This window comes from Procambarus clarkii, chromosome 82, assembly GCF_040958095.1.
Source record: "Procambarus clarkii isolate CNS0578487 chromosome 82, FALCON_Pclarkii_2.0, whole genome shotgun sequence".
Classification (NCBI taxonomy): Eukaryota; Metazoa; Arthropoda; class Malacostraca; order Decapoda; family Cambaridae; genus Procambarus; species Procambarus clarkii.
Genome location: NC_091231.1, coordinates 280,088 through 298,335, shown reverse-complemented (window position 1 = coordinate 298,335; position 18,248 = coordinate 280,088). Strand labels below are relative to the sequence as shown.

Sequence of the window (18,248 nt, the reverse complement as noted above, 5' to 3'; positions counted from 1 at the left end):
CGCAACACTGCGTCCTAAGCTGCTCACTACCGCAACACTGCGTCCTAAGCTGCCCACTACCGCAACACTGCGTCCTAAGCTGCCCACTACCACAACACTGCGTCCTAAGCTGCCCACTCCCGCAACACTGCGTCCTAAGCTGCCCACTACCAAGCAATCTACAAGATGCTGAAGCAATCTACAAGATGCTTCAGTGTATCTTGTTGACGACTGGAGTGAGCCGTCAGTGTAATCATAAGGATCTGATACACATCAGACACTGTAGTCTCGCGTATTTGATATTGATATCAAAATTCCTACCACTAAGTGATTTCATGGGAATAAATCTTTCTTTGAGCTTACGATGCAAGTACTTTACATTGTTACTTACACTGTTAATACCTACACCGAGGAATTGTGTTGCCAACAGGTTTCAATGTTTTGATGAATGTAATGGAGGTAGTGAGACCCTTACCCGGGGCGCATCCGATCCCACGATCGTCGTCGCCCCTAAATCAACACAACAACAGACCCTTATCCAACGTTTTTTGAAACGATATATTGGTTTATTTTATTGATAATTGGACGTTGACTAATATACAAAAGAATATATCCTAGGCCTGTTTTGACACACTTTACTATTGATGAATTAAATGTTGGGAGCATCAGAGATGACTCCGTCTATCCAGACTCGCGGACGGACATCAGGTATGCGCTATGCGCTTCCCCTGATAATTATGCTAGTGTGGCAAAATATATTGTTAGATAATCAGAGAAAAAAAACACAGATCTCTTAGTAAAGGGAAGTTTGTGTGTCTGTTAAAGTTGCTGGTGACGGAGGAGCCCGAGGTGAGGATCCCACTGAGCACCAGCAGCGCCCGCCCACGGAGGGAGGTGCGGGTCAACCACATGATAGGACGCTACGAACCGGTGCGTGGAGGAGACTGTCTCATCCACCTGCTGACCCTACCGTCCAGGATCACGTCCGTGGGGGACCGCCTTCACCACAGCCACCACACTGCCACCCACACCCTCGGTAATGTTATCACTCATCAACCTGAACCCCACAAAGAAACTAATCACAAACGACCCTCATTCTTAGCTTGCTGCTAAATTAAACACCATAGAATACATTCACAATATGCAAACTAAAAACAGCATCACACACACCATATATACACTGACGGATCATTCAATTCAGCTACAGGAAGTGCTGTTCATGCTCATCAGCAGCCCGATGGCAGCACAATTCAAAGGAATATAAGTAATTAGTGAGTTGGAAGCAATACTGGTAATACTAAATTATTGACAGCACTGAAATAGGCAGCTTAATTATCTCTGACTCCCTTCCCTCACTACGAGCAATAAACAGTTTGCAATCAAGTAACAACGTGCTTGTCTCAGAAGCCAGACATAGATATATAACCATACTTAGCAATGGGTAAATATAAAAATGTTGTGGACTCCTTGTCACATTGGCCTGCAGGAACATGACAAAGTTGACGCCCTTGCTAAGGTTGCAGGAAATAAAGACAGTATTGAACGGAATCTTGAGTTATCAAATAGGTCCCTTAAAAGTGTCATTAGACGAGAACTCCTGGATGAATTTGAAGAAAGTAGAACAGTGAAAACTGGAATTAGCAGGTCCACTGTTCATCACAATGAAATGTGTGAAGTAAAACATGTGTATGAGTAAGTAACAAAGTCAGTAGACTAACAGACGTTGTCACAACTAGAATAAGACTTGGATACAAATATCTCTGACAGTTCGGCTTGTATAGAGATCTAGATGAAGTAAAGTGTAAAGCGTGTGGACAAAGACAGAGACACACTCAAACAACATATCTTGGATTGTAGTAAAATTGAGCCATTTGGAGATAAATCTAAACTCACGTTGTATGACATGGCAACCTATTTTATTACTAAAGATAAAATACCCGAAATCCTTGCACTGTATCCACTTAACGTTTCTATCATTTAATTTCTAACCTCAGCTGATGACCCCAACAATGACCCCAACAACGGTCCATGACCTCCCACTAACTCTCTCCGTGTCCCCCCACGGGGTACAGCGCCGCCCCAGGAGCAAGATGCTACCATCCTGCAGGAGCTGGAAGACCTGTACGGAGGGCTCATATCACCCCAGCAACTGGCACTCCTGGACCATCAGGCCAACCCCTTCAACTTCAGCGAGCGTGTCTCACAGACCCTGCGGCCACACACTGCGGTAATGCTGGGGAGGAGTGGGTGAAGTTAGTGGGTGTTGAAGAGCGGGGTGATTGAAGCTGAAGGATGGCGCAAAGTGAGGAGCAGAATGGAAGGGAGGGGGAGGGGGAGGAGAAGAACGTAGATATCCGTCAATCCAGTCAACCGACTATGTGAAGGCTCTAATCTACTATTCACGACTTATCCACCAACATGACTGTAACTTAGCATTAAATGAAGTTTATTCCTAATGGAAACTAATAGTAAGTTCCTGAAGTAAATAGGTTTCTAAGGTCAGGTGAACACTGAGCATATGTGCCGAGGTACTGAACTGTACGTGTGTGTAGGGAGCGTAGTGCAACATATGTCCAAATGCCTCTCATCCCTGCTACAGGAGGTGGGCATACAGACGGAGCCACGTCCGAGCACCACCTTCGGAGCCACCGTCGGGTTCTCAAACGTTCATGACGCTTACCGCCTTCACCAGCAGGCGCTGGCGGCCTCCAGGAAACAACAGAAGCTCTTCCCGCACAAGAAAGACAACAAAGATGGCGGCAAGCAGGTGAGTCTCACAGAGCTGAGGTCAGTGGTGGCAGCAGTGAAGAGAAATTAAAGATCATTCACCCCCATTAACAAACATTATTCCTTCCTGCAACATACACAAGGCAGCGGTGGTGGTGTTGCAGAGTGAGGCTGGTCCAGCGGGGCGCAGAGTGGGGTCGGCCAGCCCGCAGCTGACTACCCGGGCCAGGCGGGAGGGAAGTCTGGCCACCATCTTGCCTCTGGTCAAAGTCATCGAGCGCATGATCAGCCAGAACATTTACCACGACGTTATCCAAGGTGACCCTCGCCTACTGCGCCTTGTGTTTCACTCAGGGGCAGTTGGTCAGCCCTGCCCCCTACCCCTCTACAGTACTAGTAGCGTGTGGGCACGCTGCTGGTACTGTAGCGGTCAACCACCACGTGGCTCGAGTTTACGTTTATTATGCACTCCATATTCACCTCGTGGGCGATAGAGGAAGCGTTTGCAAGACGGTTGGTTAGCCATTACATGGTAGGCTGCAGAAGTCATCCAGCGCATGTCAGCATACAGCGGTCAACTACTGCTCGGGTGTTTAGGTCAGTCAGCACATGTTCTAAACACGGTGCTGACTTTCTTGTTTCATCTGTTCAACTGTCTTCTTCCGTGCCATGGAATGCTTCCAAATGTGTTCACCTGTTCTTACTTGCTTGTTCTTCCACTGTCTTGCTCTTCCTGTCATCTGTTCTTGCTCTTTTTCTCTCCCACTGTCATTTGTTCTTACTAGCAAATATATATAGCGTGTATACAGCATGTATGAAACATATATACAGTATGTATACATTACTTTTATTTCACACATTCAACTTTCAATTTATAAGATCCATAGACACATTAATGAGCTTAATAATTTGTGACGATCAGGTATAGTCAAAGTCAACACCCGAGATGTGTGTGTAGGCTGGTGCGCGCAGGCGGGAAGAGAATGGTCAAATGTACACACGCGTTTCGACACAGCTCATTTTCTACTTGTCAAACCATTATATATATATATATATATCGCTAGATTAGGTTAGGCTCTGTTCGGTTGGGCTAGGTTAGGTCGGGTAGGGTTAGTTAGGTTTTCAAATCGGTTGATGAACGCTCTTTGTTTACGTTTTTGTTCAGACTTCCAGTACTGGGAGGACTGGAGCGACGACTACCGCTCCGTGGAGGGCTCCCTCCTGCCGCTCTGGAGGTTCAACTACCACAAGGCTCGCACTCTCACCGTCGCTGATGTCTGCTGGAGCCCTGCCTACCCAGACCTCTTTGTCGCCGCCTACACCAACGGTGAGGAGCGGCCAGAGATTGGTAGTTATTGATGAGGACAGATAACAGTAGAGGGGGAAAACCTAGCCCTGTGGCCGGGTTGAGCAGCCCGTTCTCCTAAAAGTTTCCCAACGGCAAGAAACTGTGGTACTAAAGTGCCCTAACCTAACCTACCACATGACCCAAAACAGAAATGGGGGACAGTATGTCAATTTCATATGACCCAAAACAGAAATGGGGGACAGTATGTCAATTTCATATGACCCAAAACAGAAATGGGGGACAGTATGTCAATTTCATATGACCCAAAACAGAAATGGGAGACAGTATGTCAATTTCGCGAACAGCCACCATTTTCTAGTACGACGACTGTTGGCTTTACGTAGAGTATGCTTCAAGATGCGACGCTCTATTAGGAGGACGGGATGGAGTAACGTATTAAGTTTGCCTGTATGACTGGTATCGCAAGCATGCCCCCCCCCCTGGTGTAGGTGTGTGACACGGTGTTCCTGGTGTTGCAGGGAGGGAAGGTGTAGATGGCGAGGCAGGTGTGGTGTGTGTGTACACCCTCAAGAACCCGGTCTTCCCTGAGCGGGTCATCCATACACCCACCAACGTCACCTCTGTTCACTTCCACCCCACGGTGAGTGTTCTTCTCTGTGAGTGTTCCACACGGTGAGTGTTCTTCTCTGTGAGTGTTCCACACGGTGAGTGTTCTTCTCTGTGAGTGTTACACACGGTGAGTGTTCTTCTCTGTGAGTGTTCCACACGGTGAGTGTTCTTCTCTATGAGTGTTCCACACGGTGAGTGTTCTTCTCTGTGAGTGTTCCACACGGTGAGTGTTCTTCTCTGTGAGTGTTCCACACGGTGAGTGTTCTTCTCTGTGAGTGTTCCACACGGTGAATGTTCTTCTCTGTGAGTGTTCCACACGGTGAGTGTTCTTCTCTGTGAGTGTTCCACACGGTGAGTGTTCTTCTCTGTGAGTGTTCCACACGGTGAGTGTTCTTCTCTGTGAGTGTTCCACACGGTGAGTGTTCTTCTCTGTGAGTGTTCCACACAGTGAGTGTTCTTCTCTGTGAGTGTTCCACACGGTGAGTGTTCTTCTCTGTGAGTGTTCCACACAGTGAGTGTTCTTCTCTGTGAGTGTTCTTCACGGTGAGTGTTCTTCTCTGTAAGTGTTCCACACAGTGAGTGTTCTTCTCTGTGAGTGTTCCACACGGTGAGTGTTCTTCTCTGTGAGTGTTCCACACGGTGAGTGTTCTTCTCTGTGAGTGTTCTTCACGGTGAGTGTTCTTCTCTGTAAGTGTTCCACACAGTGAGTGTTCTTCACGGTGAGTGTTCTTCTCTGTGAGTGTTCTTCTCTGTGAGTGTTCTTCACGGTGAGTGTTCTTCTCTGTAAGTGTTCCACACGGTGAGTGTTCATCTCTGTGAGTGTTCCACACGGTGAGTGTTCTTCTCTGTAAGTGTTCCACACGGTGAGTGTTCTTCTCTGTGAGTGTTCTTCTCTGTGAGTGTTCTTCACGGTGAGTGTTCTTCTCTGTAAGTGTTCCACACAGTGAGTGTTCTTCACGGTGAGTGTTCTTCTCTGTAAGTGTTCCACACAGTGAGTGTTCTTCACGGTGAGTGTTCTTCTCTGTGAGTGTTCTTCTCTGTGAGTGTTCTTCACGGTGAGTGTTCTTCTCTGTAAGTGTTCCACACGGTGAGTGTTCATCTCTGTGAGTGTTCCACACGGTGAGTGTTCTTCTCTGTAAGTGTTCCACACGGTGAGTGTTCTTCTCTGTGAGTGTTCTTCTCTGTGAGTGTTCTTCACGGTGAGTGTTCTTCTCTGTAAGTGTTCCACGCAGTGAGTGTTCTTCACGGTGAGTGTTCTTCTCTGTAAGTGTTCCACACGGTGAGTGTTCTTCTCTGTGAGTGTTCCACACGGTGAGTGTTCTTCTCTGTGAGTGTTCCACACGGTGAGTGTTCTTCTCTGTAAGTGTTCCACACGGTGAGTGTTCTTCTCTGTGAGTGTTCCACACGGTGAGTGTTCTTCTCTGTAAGTGTTCCACACGGTGAGTGTTCTTCTCTGTGAGTGTTCCACACGGTGAGTGTTCTTCTCTGTAAGTGTTCCACACAGTGAGTGTTCTTCTCTGTGAGTGTTCCACACGGTGAGTGTTCTTCTCTGTAAGTGTTCCACACGGTGAGTGTTCTTCTCTGTGAGTGTTCCACACGGTGAGTGTTCTTCTCTGTAAGTGTTCTTCTCTGTGAGTGTTCCACACAGTGAGTGTTCCACACGGTGAGTGTTCCACACGGTGAGTGTTCTTCTCTGTGAGTGTTCTCTATGGCGAGAGCTTTTCACGGTGGGTGTTCCCCATGCCACGCCAGGAAGGTAAAGTTGGGTGAAGAAATTATAGAAAGTCTGAAACTATAAGTCTATTTAGCACTTGGAAGGGGTAGTTTTATCACTCCATGGACGTGGGCAGGAAGCCTGTTTGGCTTATTAATATTCCCCAGGATGCAGCCCACAACAGTTGCTTAACTCCCCGGTACCTATTGACTGCTAGGTGGACAGAGGCATCAGGGGAAAGGAAAATGTCCAAATTATTTTGAACTTGGGATCCTTGATTATGATTCGAGGACAGACTAACACAGTGTTTCCCCATCTTTTATTTCTTATTACCATCCACCTGTGGACCTTCTAATAAACATTTTCAATATATTGACCCGACCACACACTAGAAGGTGAAGGGACGACGACGTTTCGGTCCGTCCTGGACCATTCATAATCGACTTGAGAATGGTCCAGGACGGACCGAAACGTCGTCGTCCCTTCACCTACTAGTGTGTGGTCTGGTCAACATACTTTAGCCACGTTATTGTGACTCATCGCCTGCATTTTCAATATATGTTAAATGTTAGGGAGATGTGACATGCTGTACATTGTAGGGGAGCTCCAGTGTTTGAACGTCCTCTCTTCAGGACTGTATAGTATGAACTTGATACCGGAACACATTTCTCATAATTTCAGTAACTTGGAATGTAAAACTAAATAGAATTTTCATGGACCAACCGGTTGGTAACCACTGGACTGAGAGCTATGAAATGAGGACGAAATGAAGGAAAGGTGCCCAACAAATTGGATCATCGGGGATCGAACATCGAACCTGCAAGAAATGAGGCCGTCGTGTACCGACTTGTCTAAGTGGATGGAGCTGTTCATCAGGAAGTATTGCGCAATATGAATGGAAAGTTCCATTACTATCATTAACTCCAATGTGTAGAACATAAACTCTGTTAAACTCAAGTCTTGTCCTAAGTCGCGCTAAGTAATCACGAACTTAATTTCTTTTTCAAAGCTAAATTTCACTACTAAACTGTACAGGGCGTTGGTATCATGTGCCAAGTGCGTAGCGTGATGTACTCTCGTGTTCTTGAGGATATTCTCATAATACATCTACAGTTTACCAGTGCAGGCTTTGATTATCCTGAGAGATGGGGCCAGCTTTTGACACAAACTGTGCAGACCTTCACGTAGTCTAGCGTAGTCGCATTAATCCGGTTGTTCCTATGTTAATCAAAACACTGATTCCCCCACAGCGGGAGTGTGTGCTGGCGAGTGGCCTTGTTGATGGAACTGTCATGTATATTGATGGGCGTCTGTCTCAAGCTCCCCAGGTCCTCACCTCAGTCGCTACTGACGGCAAGCACCTCCTTCCCGTCTCTCAGGTACGTCTCATTATATACCATTTCCTCTCTCCTCGTACTGTTAATTAATCCTGGGTCTCAGCTGTACCTCCGGGGGAGACTTCTCCCGTCACGCAGGGTGCAATCCACAGTATCTCTTGATACTGGTAATGGCTCAAAAGGGCCACCACTTACGGGCTATTCATGCCCGTGCCACCTCATGGGTGGCTTAATCTTTATCAATCAATCAGCTGTACCTCATTATACCATGCCTCTCGTAGACTTAATCCAATTCTTTTATGATTGTCGCACCACGCTCATTTAAACCATTACAATAACAAAAGTCACTACACATTCTTTGACGGTTTGTATACTCTGGTCTACGAGAGTTGAACGTGTCGTTCATTGACACGTTCCTTATTATGGGGCTTTAATTGACTGACCCCATACTATATACATAGCAAATGTATCATAATTAACTGCTCTATCATACAACTGATTGATTGATGAAGATTAAGCCACCCAAGAGGTGGCACGGGCATGAATAGCCCCGTAAATCATACAACTGCTAGTGAAGCCACTAAAAACGTGTCCACAGGTGAGATGGGGGCCGGCCGAGGCCGGACGGATGCCTTACTTCTACTCTGCGTCAGCGGACGGTCGAGTGTCGGAGTGGGCGGTGCGACCGTCGACCCTCGACCATACAGACATACTCGACTTCTACCACTGTCCTCCACACCGCTCCAGGCACTTCACCACCGCCACTCTCCGCGGTCAGCAGCGCCGTGACAGCTGTCAAATTTGACAATCTTGTCTTTTGTATTCACACATGGTGTATATGTAACCCAGTGGCGGGCGTGTGCCACTCATCCTTGACTCCCCGACAGGCACCGCCACCTGCCTAGCGGTCAACCCGCGAGAGGGCAGCGTGGTGCTGGTGGGCGTGGACACGGGGGTGGTCCTCCAGCTGAACACAACCACCACCCTGCACCACCTCACCCAGTACCCCGCCCACACCGCCCCCGTCAGAGCAGTCGCCTGGAACACCTTCCACCACCGAGTGTTCGCCACTTGCTCTCTGGACTGGATGATCAAGATCTGGCTCCAGTACCACACGTAAGCCTCCAGCTTGTATAACAATTTCGCTTGTAAACGCGAAATGATATGAACAAAAAAGTAGTCCACTACTCCGCAGATCTTCCCAAGTTCCTCTGAAAATGTATTGATTACAGTTATCTGAATGTATTCTCGCTCAAAACAATATATGTAATAATGTTAATTGGCAGATCTACTTCGACCTGTCCATACATCGAAGTACAATCATACATACGGACATGTATGATTCAGCTGAAGTAAGTTGCTTATTAAACCAATAAATTTAATGCCATTGTTTCGTTATATGATTGGTTGCTAGTATTATTACTGCAATTATAATGATTAAATAATGGTTTCCTGTTGTCGAAGATAAGAATCCTGATTGGCTTATCGAGGTCCCCATTGACCAACTATTGACTTTACCCAGGGATACAAACCACAACAGTCTGCTAAATCACGGGAAGTTACACACACAGGGGCCTTTTGAGGGGCCTCGTAGCCTGGTGGATAGCGCGCAGGACTCGTAATTCTGTGGCGCGGGTTCGATTCCCGCACGAGGCAGAAACAAATGGGCAAAGTTTCTTTCACCCTATGTGCCCCTGTTACCTAGCAGTAAATAGGTACCTGGGAGTTAGTCAGCTGTCACGGGCTGCTTCCTGGGGTGTGTGTGTGTGTGTGGTGTGGGGAAAAAAAAAAGTAGTTAGTAAACAGTTGATTGACAGTTGAGAGGCGGGCCGAAAGAGCAAAGCTCAACCCCCGCAAAAACACAACTAGTAAACACACAGGTATATGAGGAAACACTTCTTTCGTGTAAGGGCAGTAAGAAAGTGGAACGTACTTTTACGATCAGATTTGGGGAGACAGTAAATGGCCAGGAGTCATTGCATTAGACAACCGATAGCTGGAAAGGCGGGATCCAGGAGATAGAGTTTAGTTCTGAAGTATCTGTTAGGCAAGAACTGTTGAGAAAGAAGAGTCTCCGCGGGTTGTGACTACGGTGGCTTAGTCTCTCACAGCAACATTCTTTGTCTCAGGTCTCCTCTCATAGTCCTGGACTTGGGAGCTCCTGTGACCGGCCTGGCCTGGTCCTCCTCCAGCAGCACCGTCGTCGTCGGGGTGACGGACGAAGGGCGTGTCCATGTGTATGACCTTTTCGTGCGCAGGTGTCGCCCTGCCTGTGTCCAGAGTGTTCTTCAGAGGCGTCGTTCAGCACTCTCCTGCGTCGCCTTCAGTCCCTTCCACCACATCATTGTAGTGGGCGGGGAGAGGTGGGTCCCGACGGGCGGGGAGAGGTGGGTCCCGACGGGCGGGGAGAGGTGGGTCCCGACGGGCGGGGAGAGGTGGGTCCCGACGGGCGGGGAGAGGTGGGTCCCGACGGGCGGGGAGAGGTGGGTCCCGACGGGCGGGGAGAGGTGGGTTTTGGTGGTAGATGGGATGTAGTGTAGTAATTAATATAGGTTCCGAGAACCATGTGAGCCAAAGAACGCGTAACTACTAGATAAATACATAGAGATTATGACAGTCATACATATATATATATACAACAATAAAAACAAAAAATACACATGTATACACAGGTAAAGAAGTGTATTCTTCGGCAGAGGGTACCTGCTGACGCTCAAGTTGTCGCCCAACCTGAGGAGAGTTCACAGGACGAGCGGGGAGCAGACCCCGAGGGAAGCGCAAGTACACCTCTTGGACAGCATCATAGCCACCACCAGGGGTCCACATGCTCCACCTCGCCCATAGGCTTCTCGGATGTTTATCGTTTATATGCTCCATTAAGGGGCCGCTACACTCTCCACGGGAGACATCTCCCGTCACGCAGGGTGCAGTCGCATCTCCACAGATCTCCAGTATCATCTATTGATACTGGTAATGGCTCAAAAGGGCCTCCACTTACGGGCTATTCATGCCCGTGCCACCTTTTGGGTGGCTTAATCTTCATCAATCGCTACACTCCTCCACCATTTACCCCATTATCTGGGAATATACTGCACTATAGGTACCCATTAACGAGGTATACTGATCCTGCAGCATTTATGGGAGCTTATTTTATTAATTGAGTGTTTATTTGGCGTTAGGTTTAATGAAGACTACTTTGTGTTGAGTTGGATGTTGTATACCTTGTGTTGAGTTTTGATGAAGGTTCATCATATCAAGTTAATGACGAATGGCTTGTTTTAAGTTTTAATGACATATAACTTAAGTCGAGTTTACATAACGAATATCATGTTAGTTTTTACATATTACTAAATGCAGAGTACCCCTCACATGTTCACGCAAATTGGTTATCATCTTCAAAGTCACACAAGGATAACGAAGATAAATATAGAAGATGGAGGAAGCGGCCTTTTCTTATGCTGAATCACAATCCTAAAGACACACACAGGTCCTCGCGGCCGAGCGAACAGCGCTCAGGGGTAGTAACCCTACAGGCCTCGGTTCGAATCCAGGCCAAGGCAGTAAAAATGGTCAGTTTTCACTTAATGCTCCTGTTCACCTAGCAGTAAATACTGTAGGTACCTGGGAGTTAGATATCTGCTACAGGCTGCATTTATTTATTTATTTATTTATTTATTTATTTATTTATTTATTTATTTATTTATTTATGCATATACTAAAAGGTACATTGGGAATGTGAGGATACATAATATGGTAATTACAGTCTTGTAAAGCCACTAGTACGCGCAGCGTTTCGGGCAGAAATCTTGAGGATGTGTGTGTGTGTGTGCTAGAGAAATATATGTAGTATATATGAAATAGATATTTGGGCGGGAGTCATTACATTTGAAAACCAACGGTTAAAATACGGGGTCCAAGAGCTAACAGTTCGATCCAGCAGGCACAACTAAGAAATACAAATACTAAATACACACACACACACACACACATCAACACCTCTTACATTTTGTTCAATGAAATTCTCCAAGACACATCGAGCGGCCACCTAAATATATCATAGTGTCGCCTCTTGCTCTACTACGGGGACGATGACCATTAATTAAACCACACTGAACAGTGTTGATGTCTGTGCAGCACTGTACAGTGTTGATGTCTGTGCAGCACTGTACAGTGTTGATGTCACCGTGTGTCACCACATCACCGACACCGTTGATGTCACCACACAGCCTCACAAAACACTACCGTAACATGAACAAATCCACGAGGCCCGGGACGAGGATTCGAACCTGCGTCCGGGAGCATCCCAGACACTGCCTTAATCGACTGAGCTACGACAGGGTAAAACATGCTTGAGAACACTCAAATACAGTTTACATCTGCCATTAAACGATAATCTCGTGCTCGGTTAACTTGTCCGGAATTAAGAATGATACAATTTGTGTCCTCTCTCTCGGCGACAGTTTTGACGCAGATAAACATTACGCGAATGGTTATAAAAATAATGGAGGGAAAAGTGATTGTGGTAATTATGGCCAAAGTGGTGAAGGTAATGAAGGTAATGAAGATAATAATAGTGAGTGCTGGCAATATTGGTAGTATTGGTAGTAGATAGTAGTAATGGTGACAATAACAAGGGTAGTAATGGTTATGTTGTTAATGACTGTAGTGATAATGGTCATGTCGAAAATAATAATAATAATAATAATGGGAGTAATATTGTGACTCAGATTGTAGTCATTTTTCAGACCGTAACGACACGTGGTGCTGGGGTTTCTTAACTATGAGAGAGAGAGAGAGAGAGAGAGAGAGAGAGAGAGAGAGAGAGAGAGAGAAGAGAGAGAAGAGAGAGAGAGAGAGAGAGAGAGAAGAGAGAGAAGAGAGAGAAGAGAGAGAAGAGAGAGAAGAGAGAGAAGAGAGAGAAGAGAGAGAGAGAGAGAGAGAGAGAGAGAGAGAGAGAGAGAGAGAGAGAGAGAGAGAGAGAGAGAGAGAGAGAGAGAGAGAGAGAGAGAGAGAGAGAGAGAGAGAAGAGGAGAGAGAGAGAGAGAGAGAGAGAGAGAGAGAGAGAGAGAGAGAGAGAGAGAGAGAGAGAGAGAGAGAGAGAGAGAGAGAGAGAGAGAGAGAGAAACAACACGAGAATGACTCTAGACGTGTCAGACTCAAACTGGATATTAAAGATAAAATCTTCCACTTCTTTACACAAAATATTTATTGTTGCATCTGGAAATGTATGGAAATTAAAATCAGAAGAATTTAAAGAATTAAAATCAATTAGACAAATTACTGATATTCTAAATGAACTGATATTTCGAACTAAATTTTAACAAGTGGATATTATGAAATTCTGGATTCCAATCGTGCTTTGAAAAATCTCAGGTTTTCAACACCATAACGAGCTAAAATTTTATTTATACGGAAGGAAGACACAAATATAGAAATATAGAAATAAAGAAATATAAATATAGAAATACAAATATAGAAATAAAGATGATCATCACTTGCAACTTACAAAAAATATACCAGCTATTGAGCACCTGTGCAAGGAAACTCAATCATATCCAAACAAATAAACATATTTTTGCCCAAATACAGTATTACATTCTTTTATTCATTGTAAATTTTGTGCAATTCGCACCATTTTACAATATGTAATGGAAAAAATATCAAATCTTTACATTATTATTTATTAAACATAATTATTTTATGTGATTATCCAGTCAGTATATACGATACAATTAATAAATTATGTAAATATAAATTATAATTCATATATAATGTTTTATTTCCATTTGCGTCAAAATGTTTTAAGGCCTTGACCCAGTGTGTTACAGAAGAGAGGAAACAGAGTATTTAGAGCCACGGTTGGGGCTCCATGGAGCAGTAGTCTACTAGGCTGAGGACAGAGACAAAGTCAAACACTGTAACCTAGCTCCTTGCTAAGATATATGGATTGACCAGGACGAGAGGTCATCCAGGCGTTTGTGATTTTCCTCTTCACCAGACACCTACACCAGGGACACTTAAACCATACACTAGGGACACCTACACCATGCACCAGGGACACCATACATCACGGACACCTACACCATACACCAGGGGAACCATACACCACACACCAGGGACACCTACATCCGCGTTTTCAGGATCTTCCGCATCAAATTCTTTGAGCCGAATTGATATCTTGAAGCTGAAAATCTAAATGCTGTGTTTGTGTTGAAATTAACTTCAAGTGGAATTAACATAAAGTGAGACTACCCTCAGATGAGATTAACCTCAGGTGAGACTAACCTCAGGTGAGACTACCCTCAGATGAGACTAACCTCAGATGAGACTAACCTCAGATGAGACTAACCTCTGATGAGACTAACCTCAGATAAGACAACCTCGGGTGAGACATAGCCTCAGATGTGACTAAATGTTAATACGTAAAAATATTTGACAATAGATCAAGAAATCGTAAAATTACCACTATATGTTTCTTGTCATGTTCATAAATCAAAGGAAATTCTGATATTGGTTGCCAGCAGGACCCCGGGAAACGGAACATCACGCAGGGTGTTGAAACCTTGGACACCAGTGTTGGGGGGACCGTGCCCTACCTGGAGCCTTAAGAGATGTACAAGCCAAGATAAGAGGAGAGTTGATAGAACGTCTTTATTGATGTTTCAGGTGGGGAGGGCTATGGTACACCCATTAGGGGGAGGGGGGCGTGTCAGAGTGATGGTAAACTCGGTAAGGCAGCTCGCTTACTCACGGGGGAGTTAGAATGGGGTGGGGAGGGAGGTCGGGGGGAGGTGAGTGCCAGAGAGGAAGAGATCATGAGCTCACTTGCTCCTCAGCTTCATCACAGGTAACTGCCTCATCCTCAATCATCAAAACAAACAGGTATCTTTTGTCTAAGTATTTGGCTACACGAACACAATCAACCAATGCATTTGCATCCAGGTCCACACAGAAGCGAGTAGGGGCAATTTTCTTAGGTCTGGCGCACAATGAAATGTGTTACAACAACATGGTAAACGGAGCTGAAATGCTCTACAGGTACCCACAACAGAGGGGACGGTAGTAACGACGGACGGGGGACGATATACGATGCTCTGGAAATGGTGCCTTCGTGTCCTTACAGAGGATGTAGAAAAATGCGTTCAGCTATACGGAAACTTTAATTTAAATTATTCCCCGTGTGCACTAAAGTGACGCGCTCGACCAGTCAGGTTAAACACAGTTTGGTCTAGCCAGTAACTAAATGGGTAAGCGCATGGATGGACACAGTCTAACCGTTGTCTAGGATATATCGATAGACAATGTATTGCAGTCTTAGCCTCGGATGGGTGCACTCATTCCCAGGGGCTCCGCGATTGCGAGAAGGAAATGAATGTGGGGAAGGGAAGTACTGTCCTGTAATTTTATGTAATTGTATTGATGGATATAAACTGTAAAATCTCATATACTCATTGGCTAGGCTTTTGTCCTAATTATTACCAATGTGATAGGCTTTACATTGAATATTTATAGACAACTGCGGTAATCTGCCTAATGAATAGTTCCCGCTCGACGTTGTGTATCCAAACACGTTCTTGGGAGTAAATTGCAAAAGAATGTAAACTGGTTTACCTTTTTTATGCCCGGCTGATCCGCATCCTAAATTACGGATGCGGTCCTGTCAAAATAACCATTAACGTGAGTATTTAGTTATATAATGTATATGTGTTTTGTATGTACCTCTTTTACTTACGGACGTAAATGACCATAGATAATAATTGATGTAGGTGTGAGGTGTGGGTCAGGTGAGCGAGACAGCAGGGAGCACTAGGCTGTGTGGAGCGGTTGTAGGCTGCCAGCCACATGCGGATCATGGCTATCATTCTCGTCTCCTTGATGCCTCTATTCAGTAAGTTGTTTCTTACACACAACTTCCGATATTAAATTCATATGTATAAACACCCATCTTAATTTCCTCCAGTCTAACTAAACCATAATTACTAAGGATAATCGAATTTGTTCTGCCTCTCCACACGTGTCTGCATGATGTCTGGCATACAAGTAGTGCTTATATCTTTTTCCGTGTAACGGCAGCCGAGCAGACGAAAGGTAGCCGCCAATCGCCCGTGGTGAGAGTCGTCTTGAACCACCTGGGGTACCACCCACGCCCCTCTGACGATCTACCGGGGTAAGCATACTACTCACACCCATTTGACAACCGAGAACCAGCTGCTTTTCCCAGAATGTTGGTGTATATTATTAGCAGTATCTACTGCAGTCCTGTTCCTGAGATACACACCACATATTACCTCTCCCCAGAACTTTCACGAATATGAGATAAGAACTGATCACAATACATCCCTTTGGTGGGACTCCAATTCTTATTTGTCCTCAACCTTACCTCTCTTCTCTTTCCAACTACATTTTTTATTTTCTATGATAGGAACTCTTGTATACAGGGCAGTGCTTTCCCCAACATACCATGCTGCATTCCAATTTGTAGATTGACCCCCATGTAAGCAAGGCACTGTGTCTGAGATCTATGTTTAAAATATCCAGTTTCTTGTGTGTATTATGCTGATGTGCCCTAATGTAGTGAGATAGTGTTACGGGAACTAGTGTAGGTGTGTGTAGGTGGACATGGATCATGTTAGTATATACTTCAGTCGGCAGAATTTGCTACAATTAGGTAATAAGAATTTGTAAAGAAAGTAATTTGTTAATAGTGTTTCATTCAAGGACGGAATTGTTAATACCACTGGGAAATTACCTGTTTTGGTTGAATTTACTGTTCTTAAGGCGGTGTGTTCAGTAACACTGCTAAGTTAAGTGCAAAAAACATGCTAACCTGATGGTCGTGTTGGTATATAAACATCTGTTGCAAATGCTTTACACAATACTTTCCACAACTTACACTACATATTGTTGTCCTCCACGACTCCTGACAAGAACACTGAGTGAGCAGGGGACCCAGCAGGCGATGACGGCACTGTTGACCTTCCTGGGGGAGTCTGGACCAGGTCAACACCTCCACCTCGTTCTTGACGACACAGCACCGGGTAAGTCCAGGCTCCTTCCACCACCCTCCACCAAAACAGGGATATACACCGAGAGGTGTATACACCGAGAGGTGTATCCTGTTTCTCAAATGTATATTGTGATGTACGTTTCCCCCTTTTTTTGGCACCGAGGCCACAAGAGGGAGCCTAGTCACAATCACAGAGGAACCACTAATTACGGCCTCCCCCGTGAGGAATGGGGAAGCTAAACCACAAACAAGGTCGCCAATTTGGGTCTCCTTTAGCCGCCAAATACCTGTGGGGCTAGGCTATGTATCCCTACTCATATCTTACCAAATAAAGATACCCTGGCCTTGCCTCGCGTCATTGGCCTTGCTGCGAGAGTAGTTTCACGCTCAGGCAACACCTCACCCCCCTGGACACACTGACAGACGTTCAGGCAATTGACAAAAATAAATAATATATTAACTCAAAGCCAGGATAACTGTGAAATGCTAGCAAAACATAATTACGTTACACAGTTCCATACATATATATATATATATATATATATATATATATATATATATATATATATATATATATATATATATATATATATATATATATATGTCGTACCTAGTAGCCAGAACTCACTTCTCAGCCTACTATGCAAGGCCCGATTTGCCTAATAAGCCAAGTTTTCATGAATTAATGTTTTTTCGTCTACCTAACCTACCTAACCTAACCTAACCTAGCTTTTTTTGGCTACCTAACCTAACCTTACCTATATATATAGGTTAGGTTAGGTTAGGTAGGGTTGGTTAGGTTCGGTCATATATCTACGTTAATTTTAACTCCAATAAAAAAAATTGACCTCATACATAGTAAAAAGGGTAGCTTTATCATTTCATAAGAAAAAAATTATAGTAAATATATTAATTCAGGAAAACTTGGCTTATTAGGCAAATCGGGCCTTGAATAGTAGGCTGAGAAGTGAGTTCTGGCTACTAGGTACGACATATATATATATATATATATATATATATATATATATATATATATATATATATATATATACAGCTACTGCTACAGCTTTGTTCCGATCGGCTCGGAGACCCTCGGTTCGTGGGGAAAATGTGCATTGAAGTTCCTGAAGGAATTGGGGGACAAATTGATCAGCGCTACAAAAGACCAGAGAGCAAAAAGTTTCTTGTTCCAGCGCCTCAGTGTTGCGATTCAGAGGGGAAATGCCTGTTGCGTCTTGGGCACTAGTCCAACTTCAGAGGAATTCGAAGAAGTGTTTGACTTGCAACAATGATCGAACCCGTCTGTGACATTCATCAATGTTTCCCATTGTTGTGTTTTTCAAGAGATCCATAACCTTTAAGCACCTTTTTGCATTATTATTTTTGTATCAACCCATGTATATCTTGTAACCATCAAATGCACAATAAAGCACAAAAAATAAAAAAGGAAGGGGGTGGTAGGAGAAAAGCACACAGAAACTGTATTGGAGGGGATCTAAACATTCCCTCTAATGCGTTATGCGTGGTTTCCTCCGAGGCTATGGGTCCCCCTTCTTCCAGCTAGAG

At 44.8% G+C, this 18,248-nt stretch overlaps 1 protein-coding gene across 1 annotated transcript; it reads left to right on the top strand.

Annotated features, from left to right (window-relative positions):
• The first annotated feature begins 343 nt into the window (after window positions 1–343).
• Window positions 344–10,717, top strand: LOC123764188 (dynein intermediate chain 2, ciliary-like). The gene is made up of 12 exons (XM_069315714.1): window positions 344–349; window positions 805–1,015; window positions 2,052–2,206; window positions 2,483–2,746; window positions 2,850–3,024; window positions 3,872–4,054; window positions 4,534–4,655; window positions 7,589–7,717; window positions 8,274–8,448; window positions 8,563–8,791; window positions 9,805–10,038; window positions 10,372–10,717. The coding sequence occupies exons 1-12, from the start codon at window positions 344–346 to the stop codon at window positions 10,517–10,519; spliced, it is 2,031 nt and encodes a 676-aa protein (XP_069171815.1). The 3' UTR covers window positions 10,520–10,717.
• Window positions 10,718–18,248: the final 7,531 nt, after the last annotated feature.